General features: G+C 35.7%; 1 protein-coding gene across 5 annotated transcripts in view; it reads left to right on the top strand.

Annotated features, from left to right (window-relative positions):
* The window catches only part of SREK1 (splicing regulatory glutamic acid and lysine rich protein 1), a 34775-nt gene extending 8345 nt beyond the window's left edge, over window positions 1-26430 (top strand). The window contains exons 1-14 of one of the 5 annotated variants that reach the window (XM_054185245.1): window positions 529-556; window positions 634-662; window positions 3357-4698; window positions 8007-8130; window positions 8421-8536; window positions 9888-10052; window positions 11086-11264; window positions 11874-12004; window positions 13511-13625; window positions 16145-16264; window positions 18613-19146; window positions 22363-22458; window positions 22927-23062; window positions 24150-26430. In XM_054185245.1, the coding sequence (XP_054041220.1) occupies window positions 8474-8536; window positions 9888-10052; window positions 11086-11264; window positions 11874-12004; window positions 13511-13625; window positions 16145-16264; window positions 18613-19146; window positions 22363-22458; window positions 22927-23062; window positions 24150-24302 (1692 nt within the window). In that variant the 5' untranslated portion in view covers window positions 529-556; window positions 634-662; window positions 3357-4698; window positions 8007-8130; window positions 8421-8473 and the 3' untranslated portion in view covers window positions 24303-26430. Of the gene's footprint in view, window positions 1-528; window positions 663-3356; window positions 8131-8420; window positions 8537-9887; window positions 10053-11085; window positions 11265-11873; window positions 12005-13510; window positions 13626-16144; window positions 16265-18612; window positions 19147-22362; window positions 22459-22926; window positions 23063-24149 lie in introns of those variants that run through there. The other 4 variants (XM_054185243.1, XM_054185244.1, XM_054185242.1 and 1 more) reach the window with 4 other exon arrangements.
* The last annotated feature ends 502 nt before the right edge of the window (window positions 26431-26932 follow it).

Here is a 26932-nt window from a genome sequence, read left to right as displayed (position 1 = left end):
AACATTTGAAAGAACTCTCAAGAACTGCTTATATTTTAATAAGAATTAATGAAACTGCTTTCATGAAGACCTAAGATAGAGTATCAGTTATTATGGGCTAATATCTGAGGGAGTCATTGAAAAATGACTGGCCTTGTTGTTTGACTTTCCTAAACAAGGATTGTTTGGAAGAAAAAAGATCCACTATAAATTATTTACTTGACAGGTGTGTCAAGTAAATAGGCTACTTACAATAGTAATTTTGAATGTTCTGGTCAATGGTGTTTAGCAAGATTATAAAAGAAAATTAGCCTGGTTAGTTTGGGATTTTGGCTTCCGTAAGTTTCCATTAAAAAGGAGGAGGTGCTGTGCTATGCTATGCTTTTTTCAGTGACTTAGTAGGTAAATTAGTAAATTTCGATGGTCTTGTCTTTTGGCTAACTTTTCCACGTAGTGTAAAACCTATTTTTTTATTAAGGAGTAATAGTTAAAAATACATGCATACAATTATTTAATATGACTGATTGTTTTTTTCCTTTTATCTTGCAGCAATGCACCTCTTGCTTTTTCCTCCAAAGTATGTTATATTAAGTTTCGTGAAGCATCGAGTGTTGGTGTGGCCCAGCATCTAACTAACACCGTTTTTATTGACAGAGCTTTGATAGTTGTGCCCTGCGCAGAAGGTTGGTATTTTAGACGTTGTTCTGTAATGTTGGTCTTTGTCGTGTCTGCTAATTGTTTTAAGCTTTCCATGTAAGAAGGTGGTGCTCTGTTGTTATTTTATTTTATTGCTTTTTGAAAAGTCTTGAAACAAAATTGAAAATTGAATGAAGAAACATAATTATATAGGCTTAATTGAAATTCAGCACTAGAAAAAAGATAGTTGATTTAAATTAGGATAATGCAATTTTCCATAGTTATTACATATTTTGAGAAAAAATGGAAAAGGTAAAATAATTCCGTTCAATATGGTATGTGTTGGCAAGCTTATTCTCACACAGAGTTCTCACTGAAGTCAATGGAGCACTGTAAAGATTTGGCAATTTCCTGGCACCGATAACATTGCAGTTTGGATCTTAATGTACCACCTTTGGTGTGATGTTTTTTATTTTTTTTAAGATACTGATTATTTTTCTATTTATTTTTTTTGACTGAATCCCGATTTTGTCTTGCAGACGTGCGATATGTGCATTTGGCTATTTTAGATTGATCTAATCTAAAATATTTAGCATTCATGGTGACAATTACTGTTTGAATATAAATGTTTACCTGCTAGTTTAATAAAATTCAATTTTCTTTTCTTGTTACTGTGGAAAATATTACTTTGTGTGCCATGAAAAGGCTTTGTTATGTATACTGGTATTCCTTTTTGGTTTTAGCTATCTCTTTAAAAATGCAGTGATCTGTAAAGAATGCTTCCAGCGTAAAGTATTTTTAAAACTGTTAATAAAATAAAATCCTTGGTGAATATTAAATTTAGAAGTGTTCCTTTAACTAGCTTTGAGGCCATACTTCTACAGATGTGTTGACTACAGGGTAGTTCTTATTATTAGTGTAATATCTCAAATCTGAATACAGTTACATGAAGCATGTTCTTACAGTAGGAATATCGCTGGAGTTAAGCAGAGCCCCATTGACTTCACTGGGATCATTGTGGAACTGAGCATCTGTCCATTTGGTTCTTTAGACTGGAAATATTCTAGCTGGTGGAGTAAATCTGACTTCACTTTGAATATGGTAGCTTCTTTTGGCATGAACAGTATTTGGAATGATTGAACCATAAGATGCAGCAAGTCTAGAAATACCTCCTATTAATATAGCTTTTTTAACTGCAAGAGTCGGGTTTTGCTTCAAAAAATACCATTGACTTCTTGGAGTTTGTTAACAGTGGTCCCAGATTACCATTTTTGGGCACATTGGCCACATCATGATCTAGATAGTAAGAGATTAGTGTTGCCGTAGTAATGGTCTGGGATGTTCCTAGCAAATTCTGACAAGTCTCCAAAATTCCATAGACTTTATAAGTACTTTCACTAAAGGATATATTGACCTACAATACAATATACTACCTATTCTTGTAGCCTTCTTGATAGGAGCATATGGCACATATATTTGTCTTTGTGTGGCCTAGATTTTTTGATTGCTTTTATGCCTTATTTTGGGGGCTTTTTGGTTTTATTTTTGGTACCTGTTCTTAAACCACAAAGAGGATATTGCCAGATCCACATGAAGCTTTGTAGAGGCTAATGGAACCAGAGTCCTTATTATTGAAAATTGCCCCTAAATAGTTGAATACAAATTATTCAGGATCTTAGTTTTACATTTCATTGAAAAGACCTTAACACTGGTTCAGTACTGCCAGAGAGGGAAGAATGCTGCCTAATGAATGAACAACAGTTCCTGGTGTTTTTCTTGTGATGAGATCACTGCCTGACGTGATATGGCAACAGGCAGGTAAAGCTACTTTCCTCTGTCTCTTGATGGTAGACAATGAATGGAAGGAGAATAAAATCAAGTTCTGACAAATCTTGTTCCAACCCCATTTGTAGCTGACTTATTAGGCATTTCTGAGAAAACGTATGACAGAAAAATCGTCACTGTTCAAAATCATTCTGGACCCCACAGAGATTTATGCATAATTAGGTGAACAAACGATTGAGTTGTGAAGTCAGATTTTTTTAATGTCAGAGTGCTGTTTACATGTAACTTTCTAACAGAATCACTAATTTTAATTTGTAAAGATATGAATTTTTATAGGTTTAACTTTGAGGAAATTATTGTGTGGAGTAAGTATGGCTTTGGAGACCACAACACAAGATTTTTGATTCACTGTGTACCATATGATGCATTGTTAATGGAGTCAGTGGAGTGTATCATGGGCTTTAGAAGTAATGATGGCTGTATTCTACTGGGAGATAAAATTATATCCTTGGCCAACGGTGCCAGTAATAAAACATTTCATGCGCCGAATTGAATGTAGAGGAATGTAATACGTAACTCTGAAAATTTGGTTTTTAAAACCAGAATAAAATCTGAAATTTTGAGTGTATTTAAACAGTGGTAAATCAAGGGAGTATGAGGAGGGAATCACTATACAATGAAAACAGTGTTAATTTTGTGACATTTAATAAACAATTTAACAAAAATGTAATTGTAAATGAAGTAACGTTATTAAGCTGTCAAAATATGACTTTTTTGTATGTGTATTAGTAGGTTTTTCCTTAAACATTATACTTTTGAGAACACAAAGGTTGAAAGATAAACAAAGATGCCACCCTAATCATTCTAGATTTTATGTCCACATTATCTAGTAGATGGATTTTGACTATTAATTTGGTTTTGTATGTTTTCTCTGTGTGATATTTGTGCATTATTAGATGACTAGACTGGCCAAGGCAGACCTGTTACACTTGCCTGAGTTAGGCATTGTTTGCCATGCCACTAAACCTGCCGCCAAGTGAAACCTTCATGGGGGAAATGAGATCGAAGTCTGGCCTGCTGAAGATGGACGCCCTGTCTCTGTTTTTATTTTATTTTGCTTTCTTTCCTTTGTTTCTTTTACTTTTATTTTTATTTTATTTTGTCCCTTTTTTGTTTTGTTCTGTTAAATCTCTTTCCCTTGTACTTGTGAACTGGTACTTCAGTTCTGTAAAAATGGTGTTTTGTAAAGGGTTCACAGTGTTTCATTTTGAAGTTGACCTGAAGCTGCTTATGAATGGTGGATGGTATACGCAGAATTTAGAATATGATTAATTTTTATGCTGTGAATTATGGATAAATTTGATTTGGAATACATTTAAGCATCTAAATTCAACAGATGAGCACATTGTGTCTGAAGACAGGAATAGTGAAAAATATATCAGTTTTAAGATACATTCTTTCATATGTTATGCTTTATGAGTTTATCTTGAAAAGGAGAGTTGAAACACTTACTTCTGGAGAAATTAACTTTACAAAGTAAAGTCATGATCTTTCTCTGCTATTTTTCCTCTTCTCAGCAGAGTATTTTATTTTAGGTTGCATGGTCTGTTTAAAAGAAAGCTTACTATTTATGTATAATATCAAGAGTTTAAAATAATTCTTTCTGAAATTGAACTTTCCTGAGTATTGAATGTCATGAAATACATGTTTGGTTCTGATGAAACCTTGCTCCAGTGAGGTCAGTGGCAGTAAGATTTCATCGTTTTGTTTTTGTAATTTTCAGAAAAAAACCTGTTTACCACTCATAAGTACAAATGCAGCCTGAAGTTTTGGTTGGAATGTGTTTTGTGAGGCACATTGTCTTTTAACACTGTTATTTGTGGGAAGATTGAATCAGTTCTCTGTGCGTGTGTGTGTGTATGTATGTGTATATTGTACTTTGACATGCTCCAGTGGTGGTTATTTCAAGAAGAGGGTTTTTTTTTTGAAAAAGAAAAAACAACAACAAGAAAGAAAAAAAAATTTGTCTTTTTGGTCATCTCGGAAGCCTTGGCAGTTCATGCTGGAGTGATTGAGAGGATTCTCATCCCTAAATTATGTTCTTATTAATGTGAAACAGAAGCCCTGAAACAGAAGTGGTGGACCAGGAGGTGGTGTGTCTAGTACTCAGGCATTGCTCTTCCCAGACAGCTGCACTGGGATCGATTGGTTTCATACTGGTGACGCACCAGGCTGTGCGCTGCTGCTGGGAAGAGCTTTGCTTAGTGGCCTCTGTTGGATTTTGCTGTGACAGTTGAGGTAATTGCCAGTAGGTATAATCTCTTTAATTACTGCTGCTAAATCCAATAAGAATCATGAATTGGATCACGCAGAAATTATTTTATATGTAAGTGTACATTTTCCATTGATTTAAAATAGCAGGGAAATAACAATTCCTTTAATTATGTTCAGAGTAGATGTAAACTGTAAGTATTTTTAAAATGAGCAAACTTAATTATTGAAGAAGGCATTCTGGGGGGGAGGATCAACCATGTAGTTTCAGTACAAAGAGTAGGAAATTAATTTCTTCTGAGCACTTGGAGGGGGATAAAAATATTGTAAATAGTACTTGCTTAACACAGATACTTCTGTTCAGCATTTAGCAAAATGGATTCTGGAATGGACTATGTTGACTAGGCCTCTTAAGCACTATGATGATACAAAAAAGTAACAATCATAACTGATATTTAGGACAACTGTATGTTTCCTAAGAAGCATAAGGTGTCTCTAGGCAATGCAGAGCTAATCTACATCTGCTTCCAGATTCCGTTGCAAATTGAAGAATCAATAAATAAATGATCATAGAATCTGTAATTTACTAAACACAAGAGCTTCTAAGAAATCTTTCTAAGGATGTGGTATAGATGTGGCATATTTATTTTGTCTGTTTCCCTAATTAGAAAATAAATATCTTTACATCGTTTCCACTCAATTGTTAAATACCACAAGTTCAAAAAACAAATCAGTTATTCTTAAACTAAAGTGTCGTAATTTATTGTGTCATAACCCACACCTTTTGTTGTATCTTTGTGGGCTTGTATTCCTTTTATAAATAAATTAATGGAGATAAAACTCCAAACCTTAAAGCCTGTAACTGGTGAGGTTATTTGGCCTCACATATTAGTTTGTTTTTAAAAACTGTCTAAAGAACAGGGAAGTAAATTTGCAATGTATTTCACATTTTCTTTTCGCCTTTCCTCCCGCCCCCCACCCCCCAGCAGTTTGTTTTCTATAGAATTGTTTAAAAGTTTGACATGTTCTTAAAAACTGGAGAAGGACCTTTTGAAAAGACAGTATCTTGTATATACAGGCAAATTTTCAGGGGTCTGTCGGTAGAGATAGACTTTCTCATTCTTGAATAAAATAAATGAGTCTTTGTTTGTGGCATGGAACTGACCAACTAGATTTTGTATTTAAATTAAGACTTTACATTGTTGAAGGACCAAAGTATTCTGGAAATAATGCTGCTAACGTTACAATTGAGATATGCATGTTATTCATTCTTTGAACTGCTATAACGGTACACTTAACCAAAAGTGTTCAGTAGATTCCCTAAGCAACATCTGAGGAAATGAGTAATTCCAGTTATTTCAGTAAGATGACCAATATACTTAAGGCTTAGGCTTGTATTTAAATACCTTTCTGAACTTGACTCATTGTCTGTTTAGTTACGTGCCTAACTCGGTTCCTATTTAAAAGGGCTAAATGCCTAAGCATCTCTGAAGTTTTGAAGCGTATATTGAATTGGCTGTATGTGAGCGCATACTTAAATTAGGCATATAGTTATGTACGCTACTGACCAAGGATCTAAATTAGAGTGCAGACGCACAACTTTAGGAGCCATTTCTGCCGTTGGATTTACTCGAGCCATGTCTGTTGATCCTGCAGAAACCTACATGAGTATCCATTAATTGCAAGATGCTAGCTGTTCAGGATAAGGTCTGGTTCATTCATCATTTGAGAACACCTAAGTATTTCAATTTTCAGAAGAACCGGTACATAATTCTATGCCTAATTTGCATGCACAGCTTCTGGAACTATATATTCAAAAGCCTTTTAGTTAGCTACATATTAGGCAGGATGCGCAGCAAAGTACCTGATACTCACGAGCAGTCAGGCAAATCAGGTACACCTCCCATTGCATGCCTGACTTCAAAATGAGATCTGTAAAGAGTGCTGAACATTGTGATGATGACTCAGATTCATGCATGTTTTTTAAAAAGCCCTGGAAATCATTACTGCACAGTTAATTCTTAAGTGCTAATAATTTTCCTATTTTTCTCCTTTAGATAGAAAAATCAAGTGGTTTGTTACATGTTAAGGAGCAAGGTGCCTCAAAATTTAACATAAATAAAATAAGTGTAAATAGGAAGCATGAGGAGAAAATGGGTACTGTTATTTTATCTTCTCTATTCCACCCATGCTACATATAAATTAAGTTTCATTTAGATTTGTTTTGTCCTTTGGTCATATCCAACTGTAACCCAGTCCTTGCTGCAGATCTGTAGAACAGGTTTGCAACACTTTTGTCGTCTTTTTATTTTTTTAAAGTAGTATATTTCCTGTGGGGTCTGTTGGAACTCATATGGCTAAAACTGCACAGTGTTTTGAAACTTACCTCATATTTTGCTTTTTGATAAGAATATTTATATGTTAATTTTAAAATCCCAAAGTTAGGGGTTTTATAGTTAAAACATACACAGTTTGAACCAAAGCAGTGAAAGCCGCTGATACAGTATTTGTATATACCTTGACTTTTAAGACAATGTTTAAATAAAGGCATTTATTTTATTAAAGTGAATGGGGTAATACCAAAGGCTCAGTTGGATAGCATATATACAATTATGCCAGTCATCTTGAGTAGATCAGCGATACCTAGTATAATTAGAACATATTTCTGTTGTTTTTCAGTTTAGCGTTTAATGTTTGTATCAGTTTAAATAAATCCCTTTTCATTTAAAATTTAATACGTACATTTCATTGTAATCGTAATGGTTTAACTATTAAATCTTTTAATTTTGAAGATTTTTCTGGGTTCATTTAGCAGTCTAATTGTGACTAACATTGAATGAAACCTGAGTTTAATTCAGATTGATATTACTTGAACTTTTACCATGATGGGGGAATACAATCTGATTGAAATAGTAGGATATACATATTTTGGGAAAGTGTGGCTTACTTAGTGGATCAGTTGTGATTTTCTTCAGTCTCAGTAAATTTCAAGCTGATTTATCAAAGTTTCAGATAAACTGAGGTGACCTAGAATGTGAGACAATACAAATCTGAATTTTTTTCTGCCCTCCCCTCCTCCACCTCCAACTTCACTTGTAGTATGTATTGTGTGGAGTCACGGTAGTTCAGTAGTTTTTATTTTATTTTTATTTATTTTTTACATACGAAGTAGATAGAACCAGAGGATTAAAAAAAAAAGCACAAATTTCAGTTAGCACATACTTTGTTTTTTCTTTTTTTTTTTTCTTTTACTGATTTGGTTATTTGCCATTTCTGGGGATTAAACTTTAAAAAATGTTCTTCTTTTCTGTATCTGATGTTCTGTGTGCTATTAGTGATGCAGCCAACACGAACGGTTGTCATGTGTAAAACAACTTTCGATCACCGCGAAAACACCGCCCTGGGAAAGCGTCCATGCTTGATATCGTTTGGTTCATGAACATTAAGTTTCCAGTACAGGTGACCCATAGCTCAAAGTGTTAAATAATTGTATACATTATTCAGTTTTTAAAATAATAATCCATTAATGAGATTGCTAGTCTTTGAAGTTTTGCTCACTTTTGTTTTTCCTAGTAGAACAGGGTAAAAGGAAAAACTTAAGTTCTTATTTGTTTCTTTGTAAGGATCTGGTAGATAGATTCGTTGTTATTTATTACATTTTTAAATGCAAGGGTAATTGTAAAATCATAGAAAGAGTAACATCTGCGTAGTGTTCCAGCTCTGTGTAATGCTTTCATTTGCTTCTTCAGGTAAAATCCCAGATGAAGCTAAAGCCCTTTCTCTGTTGGCGCCTGCTCCTACTATGACAAGCCTGATGCCTGGTGCAGGGTTGCTTCCTATACCTACACCAACACCTTTGACTACAGTAAGTAAAATTCAGTTGCTGTTTGATTTCTGGTTTCCTCTATACTCATTAGCCTTTTCTGTGTTCAGAGAACAAGAACTGTCTGATCCACGGATGTTTTCTTCTTGTGCGCTAGATCAGTGAGGGTTTAGCTGTGGTGCCTCTTTTGAGGATGGGTCACAAGGTATTCATGCACTACCTTTCCTGGCTTTTAATTTCATATTATTATTTAACAAAGTAGTGGGTAAGTACTGATTTTGGTTGTGTCTGTTTTAGTTGTCGTCCTTCTGTAGACCCATTGATTTGGTCCAGTGACAGTGTTATCCAGCTCCTAAAAATTCGTTAAAACATAATAGTTAAGTTAACACTGTTCTTTGGAATATTAAAATGCTGCATTAGGGTGCTTTTACTTGATATCTCTACGACAGGGCTTTTGACTGTTTGCCTAACCGTGTTTTCACTACAAAAAGCATAGGAGCTGTCTGCTGCTACTTCTGCTCAGTTCCCTTTTGTCTTTATAAGCCTTTCTTGATATCAGCAGGCTGCTCTGACCTATTCAGGGAGAATTTCGAGTTAAAATGGAGTACTTTTCTCTTTTGTTACATAAAAAAAAAATGGCTTGTGGTTTGTTGAGATTTTCTCACACTTGTTAGAACATTTGTTTGCTGGAAAGGCAGTTGCTTTTTTGGGTGTAGAAAATAAAATTCAGACCAGGAACTCAGCAGACCAATTTAGTAATGGTTTTTCAGTGACTTTTTTTTTGGCAGTATTCCCCAGGAGAGATTTCAATTCCTAGTTCTGAAAATGAGAACTGTATTGTCCTCACTCTTTAGGAAGTGTCTGTGTAGGGAAAGAACTTAGACTTAATATCCTTCTCATTTCATCTGTAATTAATCTTGCTTTGTGCGATGTGTTTGTCCAAAAGGTATGTTATCTGTCCCTTTGATGGACTGATATCTATTACAGAACAAATTGTCCCTGGGCACTGCAAATTTCCTTCTTCCCTCCTCTACTCCTAATACTTGTGGCAAAAGAGAAAAGAATATTAGCAGTGTCTGAAGGCGTTTTAGTCAATTTGATTGACTGTAGGCATTACAAATTCAAGCCTATATGTTTTTTGATTGATATACTGCATCCCTGGCCAGAGGTCTTTGGTAAGATGTTAACTGATAGCCCACAGAAAGCCTTAACTATAGAACGTTATTTATGGGTAGATTTTTATTCTGTAAAAAAAATGCTCACTGGGACCTTAAACTATTGCCTGTATTGATTAGATTTATTGTTATGGAAATGCACAAGGCAGGCAAGTATTAACAAGTGAAGTATCTCCCACCAGTTCTTGGAAAGCTTATTCTGTTTTTGTGTTTTCCAGCTCGGTGTTTCACTTGGCACTTTGGGGGCTATACCAGCAGCAGCACTGGACCCTAACATTTCGGCCCTAGGAGAAATACCACAACCGCCGATTATGGGGAACGTGGATCCATCCAAAATTGATGAAATCAGAAGAACAGTCTATGTTGGAAACTTGAATTCCCAGGTAGCTTTTTTTTTGTGTAATGGAAATACTAACGGAAGGTGTAAAATTGTAATTTATGAATTCTTATCTTATACGTTAAAGAGTTTTTGTTAGTTGATGACAATAGGAATTCAAACAAAAGAAATATTCTTTTTATTTAATAGTGATATTTTTAATTTTGAATGCTCCTGTGCTAGTCAGATCAGACCAGACTGTGGAGTTCATTCTGGCAGGATACCAGAGAAATTACATTGTAGCTGAATTCAAGAAACTTACTTAGGATTGTGTGTGTTGTTCAAATGTCCAGCTGGGGTCTGTTAGCTGGGCAATGCCTCAGAAGTCGTGAGATCGTGGTAGCTGTCCCCCGCAATGGTGTGCAGGTGCTTAAGTACAGTAAAATGGAATGATGTGTCCTAGTGGAATTTGCAAAATTAGCATAAATACCTTCGAGTTCCTATAACAGTAAAGTTAGATCTGTCAGAAGTTTGGTTTTTCAGCAATTGATTGAATTAATTGAAAAACAATTTGGTTTTGAGTTATGGCAATGTAAATATTTTATTTTGTGTTTTTTTGACTGGCAAAGTAGCTACTAGAGTGTAGAAGTGCTATTGATAGCAATAAAATAAAACAAGCTGGAAGCTAGTGGAAAGATAGAAGAAAAACTTGTAATATTGTTTAGATTTTTTTTAGTAATTGATCAAAATTCGCGGTCAATAGTTTGGACAGAGGTATATAAGGAAATTCCATACCGTTTATTTCAAATGAGTTGCCTGAAAAGTGCAAAATCCCATGCAAATGCTTTTTTAACGTAGATATAGGACTTTAGGGCTTGTGGTTGGTGGTTGCACTGTTTTAAAATGTAGTATAATCTTTAGATTTATGAAAGAAAAAATAACTTGTCTTTGTTAAAGTGTACCATTACCAAATTCACGTTGCCTCTATAATATTGGTGACATACCTTTCCAAAATCGGTAGCTCTTAGATTACGTGATATATTGGATAAGTGGTTTTCATTATATATTTTACTTCAGCTAAGCTCTTCGACTCTTTCTAGACTACAACAGCAGATCAGCTGCTTGAATTCTTTAAGCAAGTTGGAGAAGTCAAATTTGTGCGAATGGCTGGTGATGAGACGCAACCAACACGATTTGCTTTTGTGGAATTTGCAGACCAAAATTCTGTACCTCGAGCTCTTGCCTTTAATGGAGTTATGTTTGGAGACAGGCCACTAAAGTAAGAAATTAATTAGCTATATGACTATTAAATGAGAGATTTCTTTGTATCCTTATACATTTATGACTCTGATGTTCAGGAAACTGCTGTGATGAATACTTTTTCAATGTAAGGACCTATTGTTAGCAAACTGGAACATTTTTATAAACTCCAGTTTCAAAGTTGGGCATAACTTTGTCTGAGAAGAATATGTATGGCATTGAGTGAAATATATTTTATTTAATGTTGAGGTAGTGGAAGCTATAATAGCAAAAGAATCTGCAAAGTCCTTAGTACTAATTAAGTTTTCTTTATTATGTGCGTGTAATTAGTAGGTCTTAACGTAGAAATTTGAACTGAAATAGAGAAGTGGATTCCTAGACTTGTACTAGAAGGTATTTTAACATAGAAATACTGTGTCACATTTATTTAGAAGTGGTAAGATTTGAAAGCAATAAAAGACATTTCAGATACTTTGAACAGATGAGTGTTGGGAGAAAGCTGGTGTTTTGCTGAACTTCGAAGTTTTTAGTGGCAGGTGGAAGTTGACGTGTTGTCCTTTCTTAGTTGTTTTTCATTTTCCCTTTTCAAGTGGTTGGAAGTTAAAGGTTTTATTTTTCCTTTATTTAGAATAAATCACTCCAATAATGCAATAGTGAAGCCTCCTGAAATGACACCACAAGCTGCTGCGAAGGAACTGGAAGAAGTGATGAAGAGAGTAAGGGAAGCCCAGTCTTTCATATCTGCTGCTATTGAGCCAGGTAGGTATATTAACGTTGACTACCTAACAGACGTATTCTCTGTGTACCTTGGCACCCACATTCAAGAGCATTTTCAAACACAGGAAAAGGGTACTTCAAAGGTGAACAATATGTGTTGGGAAAACAAAAAAGAAAATAATGAAAATCGTGTTCATGCAACAAAGCAGTGGAAGGAAGAGGACTTTTTATTTCATCGTGTCTTATTTTCGGATATATGCTCACTGAATGTTTTCAAAAATAGAAAGTTAATACTAAATTAATACTTAATGTTGGTGCTTTTTAAGTTCAAAGTACTTACAAACCTTTAAAAGAAAATGCTTTGTATTTTGTTTTGTTCTCCTCTAGTGCTCATTAGTGCTGTAGTTTCATGATCAGAACGAGCTAGGATGGTTCTGAAAACAGTAATATCAAGCTTTCCTTATCTGAAGCATGTTAATTTTTTACCTGTGCTATGCTCTTTTTCATGCTGGCTCAAGACTGTGTGCATCCTCATAGCAAACGGGATCAGAGAATGAATCTGGAATAAAGCTTAACATATTGTAAAGGACATTTTTTCATCCAGATCGGTTCCCTGATCCCTGTTAACGTTGAAATGCCAGGTCAAAGAGGGAGGTGTTGGTGAGTTGAGAGGTTAGACAGACATTTCAGTGCTGATTTATGCTGACTTAAACTGATTGCAAAACCACAGCATAAAAAAATTCTCAATTTGTCAGACTTGCAGTTGAGATCCTCCTTTTTCTTTTCATTGGTGAGATTTTGTCATTCTTACTAAAAAACCCAGACATTGTCTTATGTAGGTTAGATAGTGTGGGTTCTGGAGGGTTTTTTTGGGGCGGGATGTGGGTGAGTATTTTCTGTTGTTTTTTAGTGTTGGAAGAAAAATAGCTTTAACATTTCCTCACTGTTAAGCAGCAGAATAACAGCCTTTTAGAGTCTGAACCAAAATCTGATGAGGTCATTGTGAAGGTTTCTTTTGACTTCCTGGCCTTTGGATCAAACTTCTTATCCTGTCATCTCCATCCCTTCTTCCCGCAAAACTGTGTTTGAGGAATAAAACTTCAATATTTGTACAGTGGTTGAAATATCTAAAAGTATAGAAAGTACTAATTATTATTTACGTTTTATGCTTGTTTTCAAAAATATGCCCTCTAAATTTACTCTATTCTTCTCAGGTTATTTAAAAAAAAAAGTAATTATATTAAATATATAGACCAAGAGGAGAATATGTTGTGATCTTGTGCATTGTGGCAGCAACATAAATCCCATTCCTAATAGAGCTAGCTGTTTATAATTATCTGGTTTATGTGTACTGCTGCAGGATGGCTGCACTCAACGAGTATATGCAATGACTTTCTTGGATGTTTCTGAAGGATATTTGCAAAGAAGGAAGATGTGCAAAGAGTAGGCCCCTTGCACTATATGTGGTACATTCCACTTGTGCCAGATTGTTAACTGGGATCTTTAAATGTTCTGAGCTTACACTGCAAAGTGGTTTTTTCCTCTCAGAGTCTGGAAAGAGCAGTGAAAGAAAAGGCGGTCGATCTCGTTCCCATTCTCGTTCAGAATCCAGGTCTAGCTCAAAATCCCGATCTAGAAGGAAAAGATCACACTCAAAACACAGGTGGGTATGGTTTTTATTTTGGACTAAGAGATGATACTGTTTTGGTTTTTTTTGTAGCAGTGGTTACTGAGATTTCTTACTGAGTATAAGACAAGTATCCCTGTAGAGAAGATTACTAACTTGCACTGAGCAGATTGAAGTGGTCAGGAGCTTTGCCTCTGAATGGATACTCTTTCCCTCTAAATGTTAAATGTTTTAAGGATTACTTTCAGTTATAACACACTAGAAGGCACCTTTTGTTCCATGTGGTTTCATGGCACATTCTGTGCCAAGTACATAATATAATTTTCTGACCTGTATTTTAAAAAGAAATAGTTACCTGTATTTTGTAGATTGAACATGTAGTTTACTGTTAATGCCCTGAGCAGATAGACTGGATGGTTTTGCTAGTAGAAAGTCCCGATGACCTGAACTTCCAGACATCGAGTTAACAAATGCAGTATTTTTATTTACTGCACTGTAAATGTAAAGCTGTGGGTTTTAAAAGCAGCAGAAAAAGGCTTTAAGGGCAGTTTTTCATTCTTCAGATTTTTTTTGCTTTGCTCAATTTGTTTGGTTCTGAAACAGGCTTTGGAATATGGGAGGAAATAAAATTACTAGGTCATCCTTAAAGTATACCCATTAAGATTTTTTCCAAGAATGAGACTGTCTTGCTATGTGAGACTTCGAAACGCTTCCTGAAATGGTTCAGATTCTTTTAGTGTCAGGAATGTCTTCAGAACATTTACGTAATCGAAAGATATTTGTCTACATTAAGTATCAAAAAAAAAAAAAAATTCAAAAGGTATTTGATAGCTTACACTTTAAAAAGGTGAGTGTTACCAGTACTGCAGCAACAGCTTTGTTGCATCGTTTCATACATCATCTTTTAACAAAGCAACTAGAATTCTTTTACATATGGGAAAGCTAGCTAGAAGGAGTTATCATCAATTATACTACCAAACAAATACGATGTAAGTACGGGCTTCAGTTTTGCAATAGCAAGACACCACAGTACATGAAATCAAAATATTGGGTAACTTTTTAATGCAAGAAAAATCATTTGGTCACTTCTTATTGCATGCTTCTCTGCTGTTTCTCTAACTCAGGACATAACTGGAAAACAGTCTTTGTTTTGTATAACACTGCAGTAATCTCAGTACTATTTTGTATTGACACAAACCAAATTGATTTTTAGAAGATAAACTTGCTTTTTTTTTACTGGTTGAAATCATGCTTTAAATAACCATTGATGTTTGTTTATTTTTTTTAATGATTTACCCCTACTCCTGTCAGTTTTGAGAATATGCTGAAAAAGGCTGGTCTGATCTGTTGCGACAACTCCATCCCCAAGAATAAACTATCCCTGCCACTTCCCTGTTTCACTGTTTTATAAAACACTTGAATAGTTTTCATCTCTATGATAGAAAATTTATTCAAGGTCTTCTTTTGACTCAATTGTAATTAATTTGTCCTGTAGTTAGTCTGTATTTCTGGGGTGATAAGCAGAGCAAATCTGTATGTAAAAAATGATTGCATCTCCTCTCCTCCTGGTATATATTACTGTGTGTGTCTTGAGCTGCAGAAGACAGGTGGAGCTGGTATTTTTTTGTACCTCCCTGTTCTTCAGGATTTACTGAGTAATATACATGGCCTTTCTGTCTTTGGTAAGTTAACCTTCATGGTACCTTAACCTCTCAGGCACAATATCCAATGATACGTTTTTTTGAAACTTAATGTTCAAATTCATCTTTTATTTTTGCCTTCCTAGGGAGTATGATCTTCCAAATATAGGGAGTATTTTGAAAAAAAATATAGTCATCTTTAAAAGTCTTATTTTCATCATCAAATCTGCGACTACGCTATCTATGTTTACCAGAAGACTTTAATAGGATTTTTATCACAGTATCTGCACTTTGTTTGGATTCCTTGTTTATCATGTAGTAAATGCTCATTCCTTTCCTTGAGAATTCTTATAATTGAAATCTATGCTAATAAATCCTTTCAACTTGACTAAATGCTGAACCACAGATAGCAGGTTTTTTTTTGTTTTGGTTTGTTTTTTTAAAGTTCATTTAAATTGTAAGGCTGGTGAACAAAGCAAAAGAGACCAGTTAAAGCCATCTTTCTTCGGTGACCAAGACTGCATAAGTGACTGGGCCTGAAAAGAAACAAAATGTAACTGATAATTTTTACAAGCTGCTAGAAATTGGCTATAGTAGATTTTATGCACTGTAATTTACTAGGGACAGCTATCCTAATATGATTGAATTAATATTTTCTGGGATGTTCATGGAAGTTATTAAGAAACACGGGTATTACTTAAATGATGCATTGTTTCAAAGGAGGCATGTGCACCTGGTGAGGCATGAAGTATCCATATTTGCAAAAATGTTGGTAGGCAATATGTTACTGAGGTATAGCTCTGTATAACTTTATGTAGTGAGACAAGATTTAAGGATTTTTTTCCTTTTTTGGTTGACCTAATTTTTATGAAGTTTCAGTATTAAAGTATATTTCTTCTGTCATTGTTCATATAGAAGTAGATCTGGCAACAGGTCACTCTCAAGACACAAGGACAGACGCAGATCCAGAAGTCCCCTGAAAAAACGGTCTAGATCTAGGGAGAGGCGGAAATCAAGAAGTCGCTCTCGTTCTCGGTGAGTTCTGTTCCTAAGAAATGATACTGTTCTTCTTAGCACACAGTACAGAGTTTTCAAAAAAAAAATCTAACAAACTTTTTAGGTGATGGTAAAGGGTGGAATCTCTAAATGTCTAGCCTGTCCCTAGCCTTTGTCTGTAGGAGAAAAGAATAGAAAGTAAATTTTAATGCTGAGTGTACTGGTTTGGGCTGGGATATAGTTAACTTTCTTCATAGTAACTCACATGGTGCCTATGGTGGTTAAACCATCATACCGAGGTACCTAAACTTTAATAGTCTAATCTACATTTATACCAACATGCAAGCTGATTGAAAATAGATAACTTTAATTGCCAGGCTTTAACCAATAGATTAGTAATGTTCTGTGTAGCCTGTGCAACCCACAAAAAAATGGATGTTGCGTGTTTGATCTGTATCTATTGAGAATGTTGGATTCAGGCTGAACTTGATCCCACATTCTGAGAACATGTGTAAAGTTTTTGTGCCTGAGCTTTTATTTTTGCCTTTGGCTACCTCATTGGCCATACACTGCTGTGGGCACATGTGCCTGTGTCTGTTACATGGCATATTTGCATTCCAGGATCTAATACATCTATATTTTACCTAGTCTATTAATTTTTTTATGCCTGATTGTGTAATTATTGAACTATAAAATTCCAACAAGATAATAACCTTATTTTCTGAGGGATGAAGTAGTGAATATCCACAAAACAAAACTGCATGTGAAAGTAGCTTCATGAATAGAAGTCTTGGTACTTCTCTTTTTGTTTCATCTCTGTAATTCCCCTAATTTGTTTAAAGGGAGCTTCATACTTTGGTTGTGCAGTTGACTCTTGTTTTTTGAGGGAACAAGTTTTGTGGGTAAGAGAACTGCAGATCTGTAGACCTCGATGGAAATAGGAATACGCTACGTAGCTAACTGGGCTTTATTGATGGACCATTTTGATTCTCTGTCATTGATGTTTGGAGCTTCTTGAGATATCTGCTCACCGGAAGGGGGAAGTCCAATGAAATCTCTGTGATGAATTAACTGAAAGGCATTTTGTGGGTCATTGTGAGACTTTGCTATGGCAGGGATTGCATGCTGTTTCTTCTTTATGATCTTACTTTCCTTCTTTGAGACATCTAAAGAAGTATTGGCCAAAACCTGATGGGAACCAAAGTTCTCAAGTCACAGAGCATACAACAGCCTACTATTTATTAGCAGTTGAGAAGAAGATACAGCCAAACACTTCTTCCATTGAAGAAAGGTGGAGGCTGTGCTTAGGGCCTTTTACATGTGAAGGAGTCTCTTTGAGAATCTTTTAAAAATCTTAGAATAGGTACTGATAGCAATAGACACAGCAACTTCTGTCAGTCTGATTCTCTTGGGCGTGTAAAGGTCTGCTAATTAATTTCTCCTCTTGTGCTTTCTCCTGTTTCTCTCTCTGAACAATTGTTCATTTTCATATGTCCTAGAGGCAGGTCTAGGAGTCATGTGTCTTCTCTGCTAGAAAGGAAGGATGGGGTCTCACACTTCCAAAGAATCCTATACCAAAATGTAATCTACCAGCCAGAGTTCTGACCTAATCAGTTTTTGTTTGGCTTGACGACTAGATCATCAGTTGGAATTTTCCTCACTGTTCTTCTTTTTATGAACATATGTTCATAAAAACCTGTTGCAAAGCAGCTGACTTGTTCTGTTATCAATGCTTCTGTTTTTACTGTATTAACAATTTTTCAATAGTTTTCAAATATCTGATGAGCTTACAGATGGTTGAATTGTCTTGATTGAGTTTTGACCTTACATTTGCCTTTTGAGGGAATTTGTTTGGTGAAAGTTTATCCCTGTTTTTTTATTTCTGGTATTAATTGTTGTTGGACTTCCGAACAGTTCCAGGATATCTGTGTGAGAGAACACTGTAAAGACTTCTGTCAGACAGCTGTCATTGTACATGTCAGGGTGGTTAATCTGCAGTCCACTTTATGTGGACACACTTTTAGTAAAGAGTGGATTTACAGATAGTAGAGTTTGTCTCACTCCTGACACAAAGTGTAGAACATCTGTGTATGTATAATAACACGACTGTGAGCAGACATGTTATCTCAAAGTGTAATAACATCACTCTGAAGATCACAGTTTGATTTGATTTTGGCCTCCCCTTCTCCAATTTGATTTCCAAATTTTTACTAGCTATATAACCTTTCCCTCATGATGAACAGGGGGGGAATTAAAATATTGAATAGTTACTATTTTTCAACAGAGACGCATACTTTATCTTGAGCAACTAATGTATGCTAAAGAGTTGTGATTTTAATTGGAAAGTTCACAGATGAATTAATGGCTTTGTGTTTGGCTTTTCACAGGGACAAGAAAAGAGACAAAGAAAAGGTCAAGGAAAAAGAAAAGGCCAAAGAAAAGGAGAAAGAGAGAGACAGAGACAAGGAGAAGGAGAGAGACCGAGACAAAGACAGGGAAAGAGAGCGAGATAAAGAGAGAAACAGGGAGAAGGACAGGGAGAGAGATAAAGAGCGAAACAAAGATCGAGAGAGAGTCAGAGACAAAGACAGAGATAGGGACAGGGACAAGGAGAAAGACAAAGATAAGGACAGGGAAAGGGAGAAAGATAAGGAGAAGGAAAAAGACAGGGAAGAGGTAGACCAGAACAAGGAAAAAGAAGATACTGAGAAAGAAGGAGAGAAGGAGAGAGAGAAGATTAAGGACAAGGAGGGTGATAAGGACAAAGGAGGGGACAAAGACAAAGAAAAGGAAAAAGATGGGGATAAGGAGAAGGAGCGAGAAAGAGAAAAAGACAGAGATGATAAAAAGAAGAAAGAGAAGAAATCCAGAACACCCCCCAGAAGCTATAGCTCTTCAAGAAGATCTCGTAGCTCCAGCAGGTTTGTTTAGAATCTTTTCATGTTTTTTTTTAACTTGTCAGTTCAGTGAGGCACCACCCTAGTTTTTGTGTATCAATATCACCATGTCTCTTATTAATTAAATTTGTATTATTTCCGTTTTGTAGATTTTCCTATAAAGTAAAATCGATTACAAAGAGCTCTGTATGATGCCTGATACAACATAGATTCTTGTTGGGCTGCTGGTGCTTGCCTTTCACATAATCATATAGTATAGTTCTTGAGGACAGTAAGTAGATGATTTTTGTGCCATTTCTCTGTGGTGGAGCCATCCAAAAGAGGGGGGGAGAGGTTGGTATGCCAGAGGAGTGTGCTGCCATTCAGAGAAACCTCGACAGACAGGAAAAATGGGCTGACAGGCATCTCATGGGGTTGAGCAAAGAGAAAGGCCAAGTCCTGCACTGGGGAAGGAGTAAATCCATTGCACCAGCACAGCATGGGGGCTGACTGGCTGGGAGGCTGGCTGGCAGAAAGGGACCTAGGGGTCCTTGCAGCCAAGAAAGCCAGCAGTATGCTGAGCTGTATTAGGCAGAGTGTTGTGAGCCAGTCAGGGAAGGCAATTCTCTCCCTCTTCTCAGCACTGGTGAGGCCACATCTGGAATCCTGTGTCCAGTTCTGGGCTCCCTGATACAAGAGATAGTCCAGTGTGAGTGAGTCCAGTGAAGGGCCATGAAACTGATAAAGGTCTTGAAGCACTGTCATACAAGGAGAGACTGAGGGAGCTGGGGTTGTTTAGCCTGGAGTAGAAAAGGCTGGGGGGGCAACTTATCAACGTGTATGGATACCTGATGGGAGAGTGTGAAAAAGATAGCGACAGACTTCTTTGCAGGGGGCCAGTGTCACGCTAAAAGGCAGCAGGCACATGTTGACATATGGGGAATAAAGGCTTTTTTTCTGATGTTTAAATTGTGTTTTTTCTGAGCAAACTGGAACTAATTGCTCTGAGAGATTGTGGAGTCTCCATCTGTGGAGACTGACCCTGAGTAATCTGCTCTAGTTTACTCTGTTTTAAGGTTGGGGAGGGAGACGTTGGACTAGATGGTCTCCAGAGGGCTGTTACAACTTCAGCAATTCTGTTATTCTCTGAAAAGCAATTATGAATAGATTGCGCTACGGAGTCCTAGTTAGCCTGCATTTAGGGTACCTGTTTACTTTGGTGATTGATGTTGACAGTTATAAACCTTTCTGGAGAAGATTATCCAAAAACTAGCATTTCAGCTGCCTGGATTTACAGTGCTGCACTGAGTTTGAATTGATAATCCTTTACCTGATGAGTGTAAAATATTGGACAAATAGTCACCTTTTAGGAGAAGAGGTGAAGTTGGACTAGGACATACAGGACCTTCTAAGAACTATATGGCAACTGACCTTGCTTTCCTGACAGACAGCATGCAGGTACTAGAAATCAGACGGCTATTTGTGAGATTCCTAGCTGAAGGAAGAGACACGGACCAGGGGAAGAGTAGGATCTGGCTCCTTTTCCAACAAACATCTACAGGCTAGCAGAGGAGATAGGTACAGAATGTTAGTTCTGTATGTGATTAAGAGACACAGTATCACTATAAAAGTGTTCAGACTTGTCTGTTCTTGAAGTATGCTGTATTAGTATTGCTTACGAGTGTTAAAAAGCAGGTGCACAAAAACCTTTGTATAGACAAATGTAATAGAGATGGGAACAAATACTGTCAGACACAGCTGTAGTTCTTCAACTTGAAATATGAAAAGCAGAAGCTGAAAATTGGATTTCATGAGTAAACACTTTCTAGTTTGAACACAATTAGTAAGGCACTTGGTTACTCACAGATATGTGTGCTGGAAAGCAAAATAAAGTGGGGATGTACTCAATGTAGCCCAAGTGGAAACACTGGCAAAATAATACATCAGTTTCCAGTATCCTCATTTGAAAAGTGATGATAAATATGAAGATGTTCAAGATGCATCTTAACTAGTAAACAGCTGATCAGTGGTTGTGTTATTTTCTCCATGTTTTTGAGGCCACTTTAGATTTTCTTTACCAAAGATCGAATCAAACTTAAGAGCTTGCTGAACAAAATGGTTAAGAAATCTTGTTCTGGGCAGCTTCAGGAAGTCATGGTAGATGATACTGTCAGAGTATCAATCCAGATAGTGATACTAGGCATATCTTAATATATCCTTTTGTAATTTACATAGTAACTGTTGATTTCTTGACCTTTCTAAATACTGAAGTTCTAAATAACCACACCGAAAAGGTGTGAATTGCAAAAGCTGGTATGCATTAAGTGTAGCTTTTGTGCCATATCTTGAAGTACCCTCTCAATTAGTCTTTAGCTTCCCTGTTTTTCATTGATGGTTCTTCCGGCTCGCTTTTCCTGCTCTGTGAAGAGGTGACAGGAAGAAATCATCTTACTTTGAGAGAGATAGATTCTACATTTATGTTGAATGAAGTTTTACTGGCTCAGTTTTTGCTTTATTTTAACATGTGCCTCAGTACGCTTGCAATCAGTTACATAATATTTTGTTCTATTCAAGATCAGACTCCAAAACAGCAACTTCAGCGAATTCCATATATCTATTTAAAACAGCTGTTGTAAAATACTACAAGCTCTTCTGTGTGTTACGGAATGGTAACATTCCGTTTATTGAGCAAGAACTGCTAGGAAAACAGCAGATACTAACTTATTTATTCTGATTTTGACAAAAACTTGAGCTTCATTTTGCACTGTTTGCTTCTAAACCAATAGGAATGCTAGTTCCTGTATTTAGGAATTAAATTTCAGTCAGCCTGAACTGAAATTACAGTGATCTTCAGGTTGTAATGTTAGGTTTTTAAGTTCATATTGCTCCAGTTACGCCTTTTGTGTTAATGTGGCTTTTCATTCAACTATTATTTTTTTCCTGAGTGAAGAAACTCTAATGTAATAAAGGATTACTGAATTCAGTGTGTTGCCACTGTTATCAGGTGTAAGTACAAATATATGAGGATAAACAAAAAACTAAAATCTGAAAGGGCACAACCTTTTTTTTTCTCCACTTCCAGCCTCTCTTCTCCCACCAAACTGAAACATAGAACGTTTTTTTTTTGGTTTGTAAAGTTCATATATTGTTGGTGGTATATAATGTTAAATTCAGGGATATTTCTTGACTGTTCTGTTTTTATTTGGTTCCTGGGTTCATTATTTCTGTTCTTTGATGATCTTGAATTTCTTGGTCCTGTAGAGAAAGGCGTAAAAGGAAGAGTAGAAGTCTCTCCAAGTCTCCTAAAACATCCAAAACAACAAAAAGAAAGTCTTCACGAACTCCTTCTCCGAGAAGGTCAGTTTGATTTAAACATAAAGGTTAATGAGGAGCAAAGGAGGAAGAATTTTCAGTATTCTCAATGTTTTACTGCCTTTGCACTAATCATCTCAGATGATTTCAGTTGGTCAGCATGATTCAGTTTTAAATTAAAAGAAACCAAACAAAAACCTTCTTCAGTTTGAGTTTTGGTATGCTTTCAACTAGAGAGTTTCAAATCTGTCAACAATGCAAATTTGCTTCAAATCAGTAAAAGTCCTTAATCAAATACAAATTAATTTTGTTTTCTCTTTGCAAATACCTTGTGTACTAAACACATGCACTCTTTATCTCTCTTCAATCAAAAAATCCCCTTGTCTTTATGAAGGGAGTTTTGTTACGTTTTGGCGTTTTTTTTGAAAAACCCACAGGTGAGAGTTTAGTTTGCAGTTAAATGGTTTAAAGTTTGGATTAAATTCTGATTTGAGTAAAAATTTTGTGAAACAGAAACAAGAAAGAAAAAAAAAGAGAAAGAGATACAAATAATGAAAGAAGAGAAAGAGAACGCTCCACCTCCAAGAAAAAAAGTAGTAAAGAAAAAGAGGGAAAGGAGAAGTCTGACAAAGGCGCCGCTACTTTGAAGGTAAGCTATGTGACTAAATGATAAGCAGAGTGAAGTGATGCTAGTGGAGCCATTATTGAAATTCCCTCACCTCTTTTTCTTTCTTTTCCTCCTCCCTTCTTTTTCTCCTGTTTTCCTTACCAAATTATTACCATTTGGGTTTAGCTTTTGCCAGTTGGAGGCCTACAGTTGGTGTTAGTGGGCCAGTTTGATAAGTCTCCATGTTTCAACTTTACTGGACCTATAAGAGCTTGTGTGAGTAGGTTACAGAAAGACTTTGCTTTGGTTTCTCTTTCCGGTTCTGTGCCATATGTTAGGACTTGGCTGGCTGCCTATTTGTACGAGTGGGCAGAAAGCAGACTGTGTAACTAAGGAGCAGCATTCAGGGACAGCTTGGCTGTCAAGCTGAAAAGACTATTCTTTTAATAAACTTTCACTGCTGTTCAGCCTCTCCCTGATTGCTTTGGTCCTGGTCTGCATATTGGACTCTGCAGCAGTAAAGTTGAAGAGTTGGGGAAGAGTTGCCCTGCAAAATTGAAGGTGATGTGATTAAGAAAAGAAGCATCTTCAAATTGTTCAGTCATAGAATTTGAAAAGCAGCATGCCTTTAAAGAGTAGTTTGTTGCACTCAGAATTATTCAGCTGTTACAAAACGTCTGGTTTGGGTGACTTGGTCCACATGCTTAAGTAATTATCTTACCCAAGAACTCTTAAAATGCATGAGATACCTGACAAAAAATATAAAAGAAAAATTTTAACCCTATTTTATTTAGAAAATATGATGAAATTTTGATTTCTGGAGCTGTTACTGATAGGTTCCGTGATGCTGCTTGTTCTGTTTTTTCTGGATGTTGATGATAAAGACAGATCACACTATAGCAATGATTTCTCGGATGGTGAGTTGTTATGAGTGCCTAACTTCAGCCAATTGAAAAGAAAACTTTTTAAAAAAAGAAAAGAAGACGCTTACACAACTATTCTAAAAATCGCGAGATAAGATAGGCATGTAAAAATTGAGAAAATGAAAATACCAAGAGTTGTTTGGAAATCATTTCCTATAATGTTAAGATGATTTTTTTTTTTTGTAAAATAATTTTATCTTTGGTAGGACAAAGATCACACTAAAGAGGATCAGAATTCAGAAACTGACAAGGAAGTAGACAACAGAGATACACAAAGGACAGATGAAGTCAAAGTACAACAGAATGGGAACTGTCAACCAAATGAAGAAGACCTCTCAATTAAAATGGAAGAGGTTTAAAGCAAAGAATGGACCTCTGATTCAACTAAGGAACGCAATCCAAAGCTTTTTATTTCCCAGAATGAGGAAGAAAATGTCAAAGCAATCAACCTGAACATGTTGATAGTACTAGTAGCTCTTCCAATTCTTGTGATAGCTTTGTTGTCTTCTTGCTGTAAAGCAAGAGAGCACGGACCAGTAGTTACACCATGAAAAGGCAGATGCCATCAGAACTATTCATCTCTGAAAACCCATGCATTTCCATGATGGCTGTACTTATTTGTAAAATGATTTATGTTAAGTTTTGCCATAAGCTGTTACAAATAAGTAGAAACTGAAAGATGTAAACCTGTACTACCCAAAAAAGCTGAAGATATGCATTGAAGGTTGTTTAAAATACTGCTTGTTGATGAATTTTCTATTGTTTTACCTTGTGGGTTAAAAAATCCGCAAAAACTTCAATGTGTACTGTTTGATGTGCTTGGAAATGGTGCATAAATATACACACTTTCTTTTGTTGTAAATGACAACTGTAGGGAAAGGGTTTTTAAACACAAACATAGTTTTACGGTTCTTATGTTAAATACCCCCTGACTAGTATGTTTTTCATTTGCGCACTGCTTGAGATTCCTGGGTTTTATTATTTAAAAGAATTTCTTACTAATATCCCTAAAATTAATACTTCTTTTAAAGTATTTGAACAATGCATGCTACTTTTCTGTTCCTAAGAGGAACATTGCCATGTTATAGATGATAGGTTAGCTTACTTAGTTATTTTGGGGTTGTTTTGGTTTTTTTTGTTTTCTTTTGTCCTTCCAGAAGTGAGCACATCTGTATGATATTATCAGAAATTACAGCTGTGTTTTTAGCCATACTGCAGTGTGTCTGTTCAGCTGCAAATAGTACAGGTGCCATTATGAAAATAAATTTTTCTTATTTGTTTAAAAAATACGGGAGCACAAGCAGAAGCTTTAGTGCCTTCTTAAAATGTGGTATTTTCTAGAAAGGTATGTGTTATTATTCATTTTCAGCTAAATCTTACATGATCTCTATTGCTATTTTGCCACCACCATACTGTAGACAAGAATGCAAGTGACTTGCCAGAACGATTGATTCACTTGTTAAAATACTAAATCGCCATTTTTACTTTTATTTTTTATTTTTAGAAGAGATTTATAGATTAAAGATGCAGTTTGGGGACCACCACTGGACAAAAGTAGTAGCTGAATACAAAGCATTTTATGATCACCTGCATCAAAGACAGCCCTTTAGACACGTAACCTGCATTTGGATGGCCTTAATTGTTACCTCTCCATCATCTTCTCTGATAGCTGTTGGGTGATGTAAAAGGAATTGTATGCAAAGAAGGGGGGATAAATAATTTGGGAAAGAAAGTTCTAATTAACACAGGAGTTATATGGTAGAGATTGTTTTTTCAGCCTTTGGGGAGAAAGGATGTAAGAAGAGAATGACAAAGCAGATATTTTTGTCAAGGTAAAACATGGCTTGTGTTCTCTGAATAATTTAATTGGTTACATGAGATTTCGTAAGAGTCATACCTTTAAAACTTACTTATACCTAAAATCGAGTAGATTATTTTTAATACAACTTAATACAATCAAATGACTTAATTGCCTTACCTCATGGGAAGAGTTATTTCTTTCAGTTAAAACCCGAACTTAACAGCATATTCACTATTTGCTTTCCATTTGTTTTCCTTTTCATTTGCATAGTCAATTCTTCAAAAAAAAAAAAAAGAAAACATATTACAAGGAATGAAATATTTGCCCAATTCCTAAGGTAATGAAACACAGTTTGATTGTGAAGCTACTTAATCACTCTTCATTTTCAGTAGGATTTAATGTTCTTGCCACTGTGTACGTTTAAGACTATGGAAGATGCTTTACCATGTAAAGTATAGACAGTCATTTTTGTGATGTTTAAGCCACATGCTGTTGGCTGGTAAACAGCTTATTCTGATAAAAGAATGACAAATCTGTATGCTTACAGGAAGACTGTGAAGGATTGTGTCTTGCAACAACAGCTGTCTTATTTATGATGTGTAAGTAGCATAGAGCAAAGAGATTGTTTGTATACTTGTTATCTTTGGTACCATTTCACTAATAAAATTAAGTATTTTAGAGGGAAATTTCTGCTGGTACATACTTATTAAAGGAATATTTTTAGTTGATCTGGTCTTATTCAGGCAGCTTCTTTGATTTGAAATGTAGATACCAGTGAAAATATACATGTATTATTTATAATATCTTTGAAAAGCTAAGTTTCTTCTTGGGGAGGAATTGGAATTCTTGCAGTGTGTCATGTTTCGGCTGATATTAGTTGATTTCTTGAGTTTTGTTGTCCTGAAATTGCATAGCTCTATTATATATCAGTTACAGAATATGTAAAGGATTGTGTACAGTTAGCTAATAAACATGCCTTTAGAAATTAATAGTTAAGGATGGCAGCATTACTAGCTAATTTATCACATGTGTAAGTCCATATGCAGCACATTGTTACATTGTATGTGAATTAATGATTCCCATACAAAAAGGTTTGGGTTTTTTTTTAAAAAAAAAGGTAAAAAAAGAAAACCCCAAACCAACCAACCACCAAACACACACATTTCCTCCCCACCCCAAGTCATATTT

Source organism: Rissa tridactyla, chromosome Z (assembly GCF_028500815.1).
Source record: "Rissa tridactyla isolate bRisTri1 chromosome Z, bRisTri1.patW.cur.20221130, whole genome shotgun sequence".
NCBI classification, from domain to species: domain Eukaryota; kingdom Metazoa; phylum Chordata; class Aves; order Charadriiformes; family Laridae; genus Rissa; species Rissa tridactyla.
Note: the sequence above shows the minus strand (reverse complement) of the source record. Positions and strands in the feature narration are given on the sequence as shown.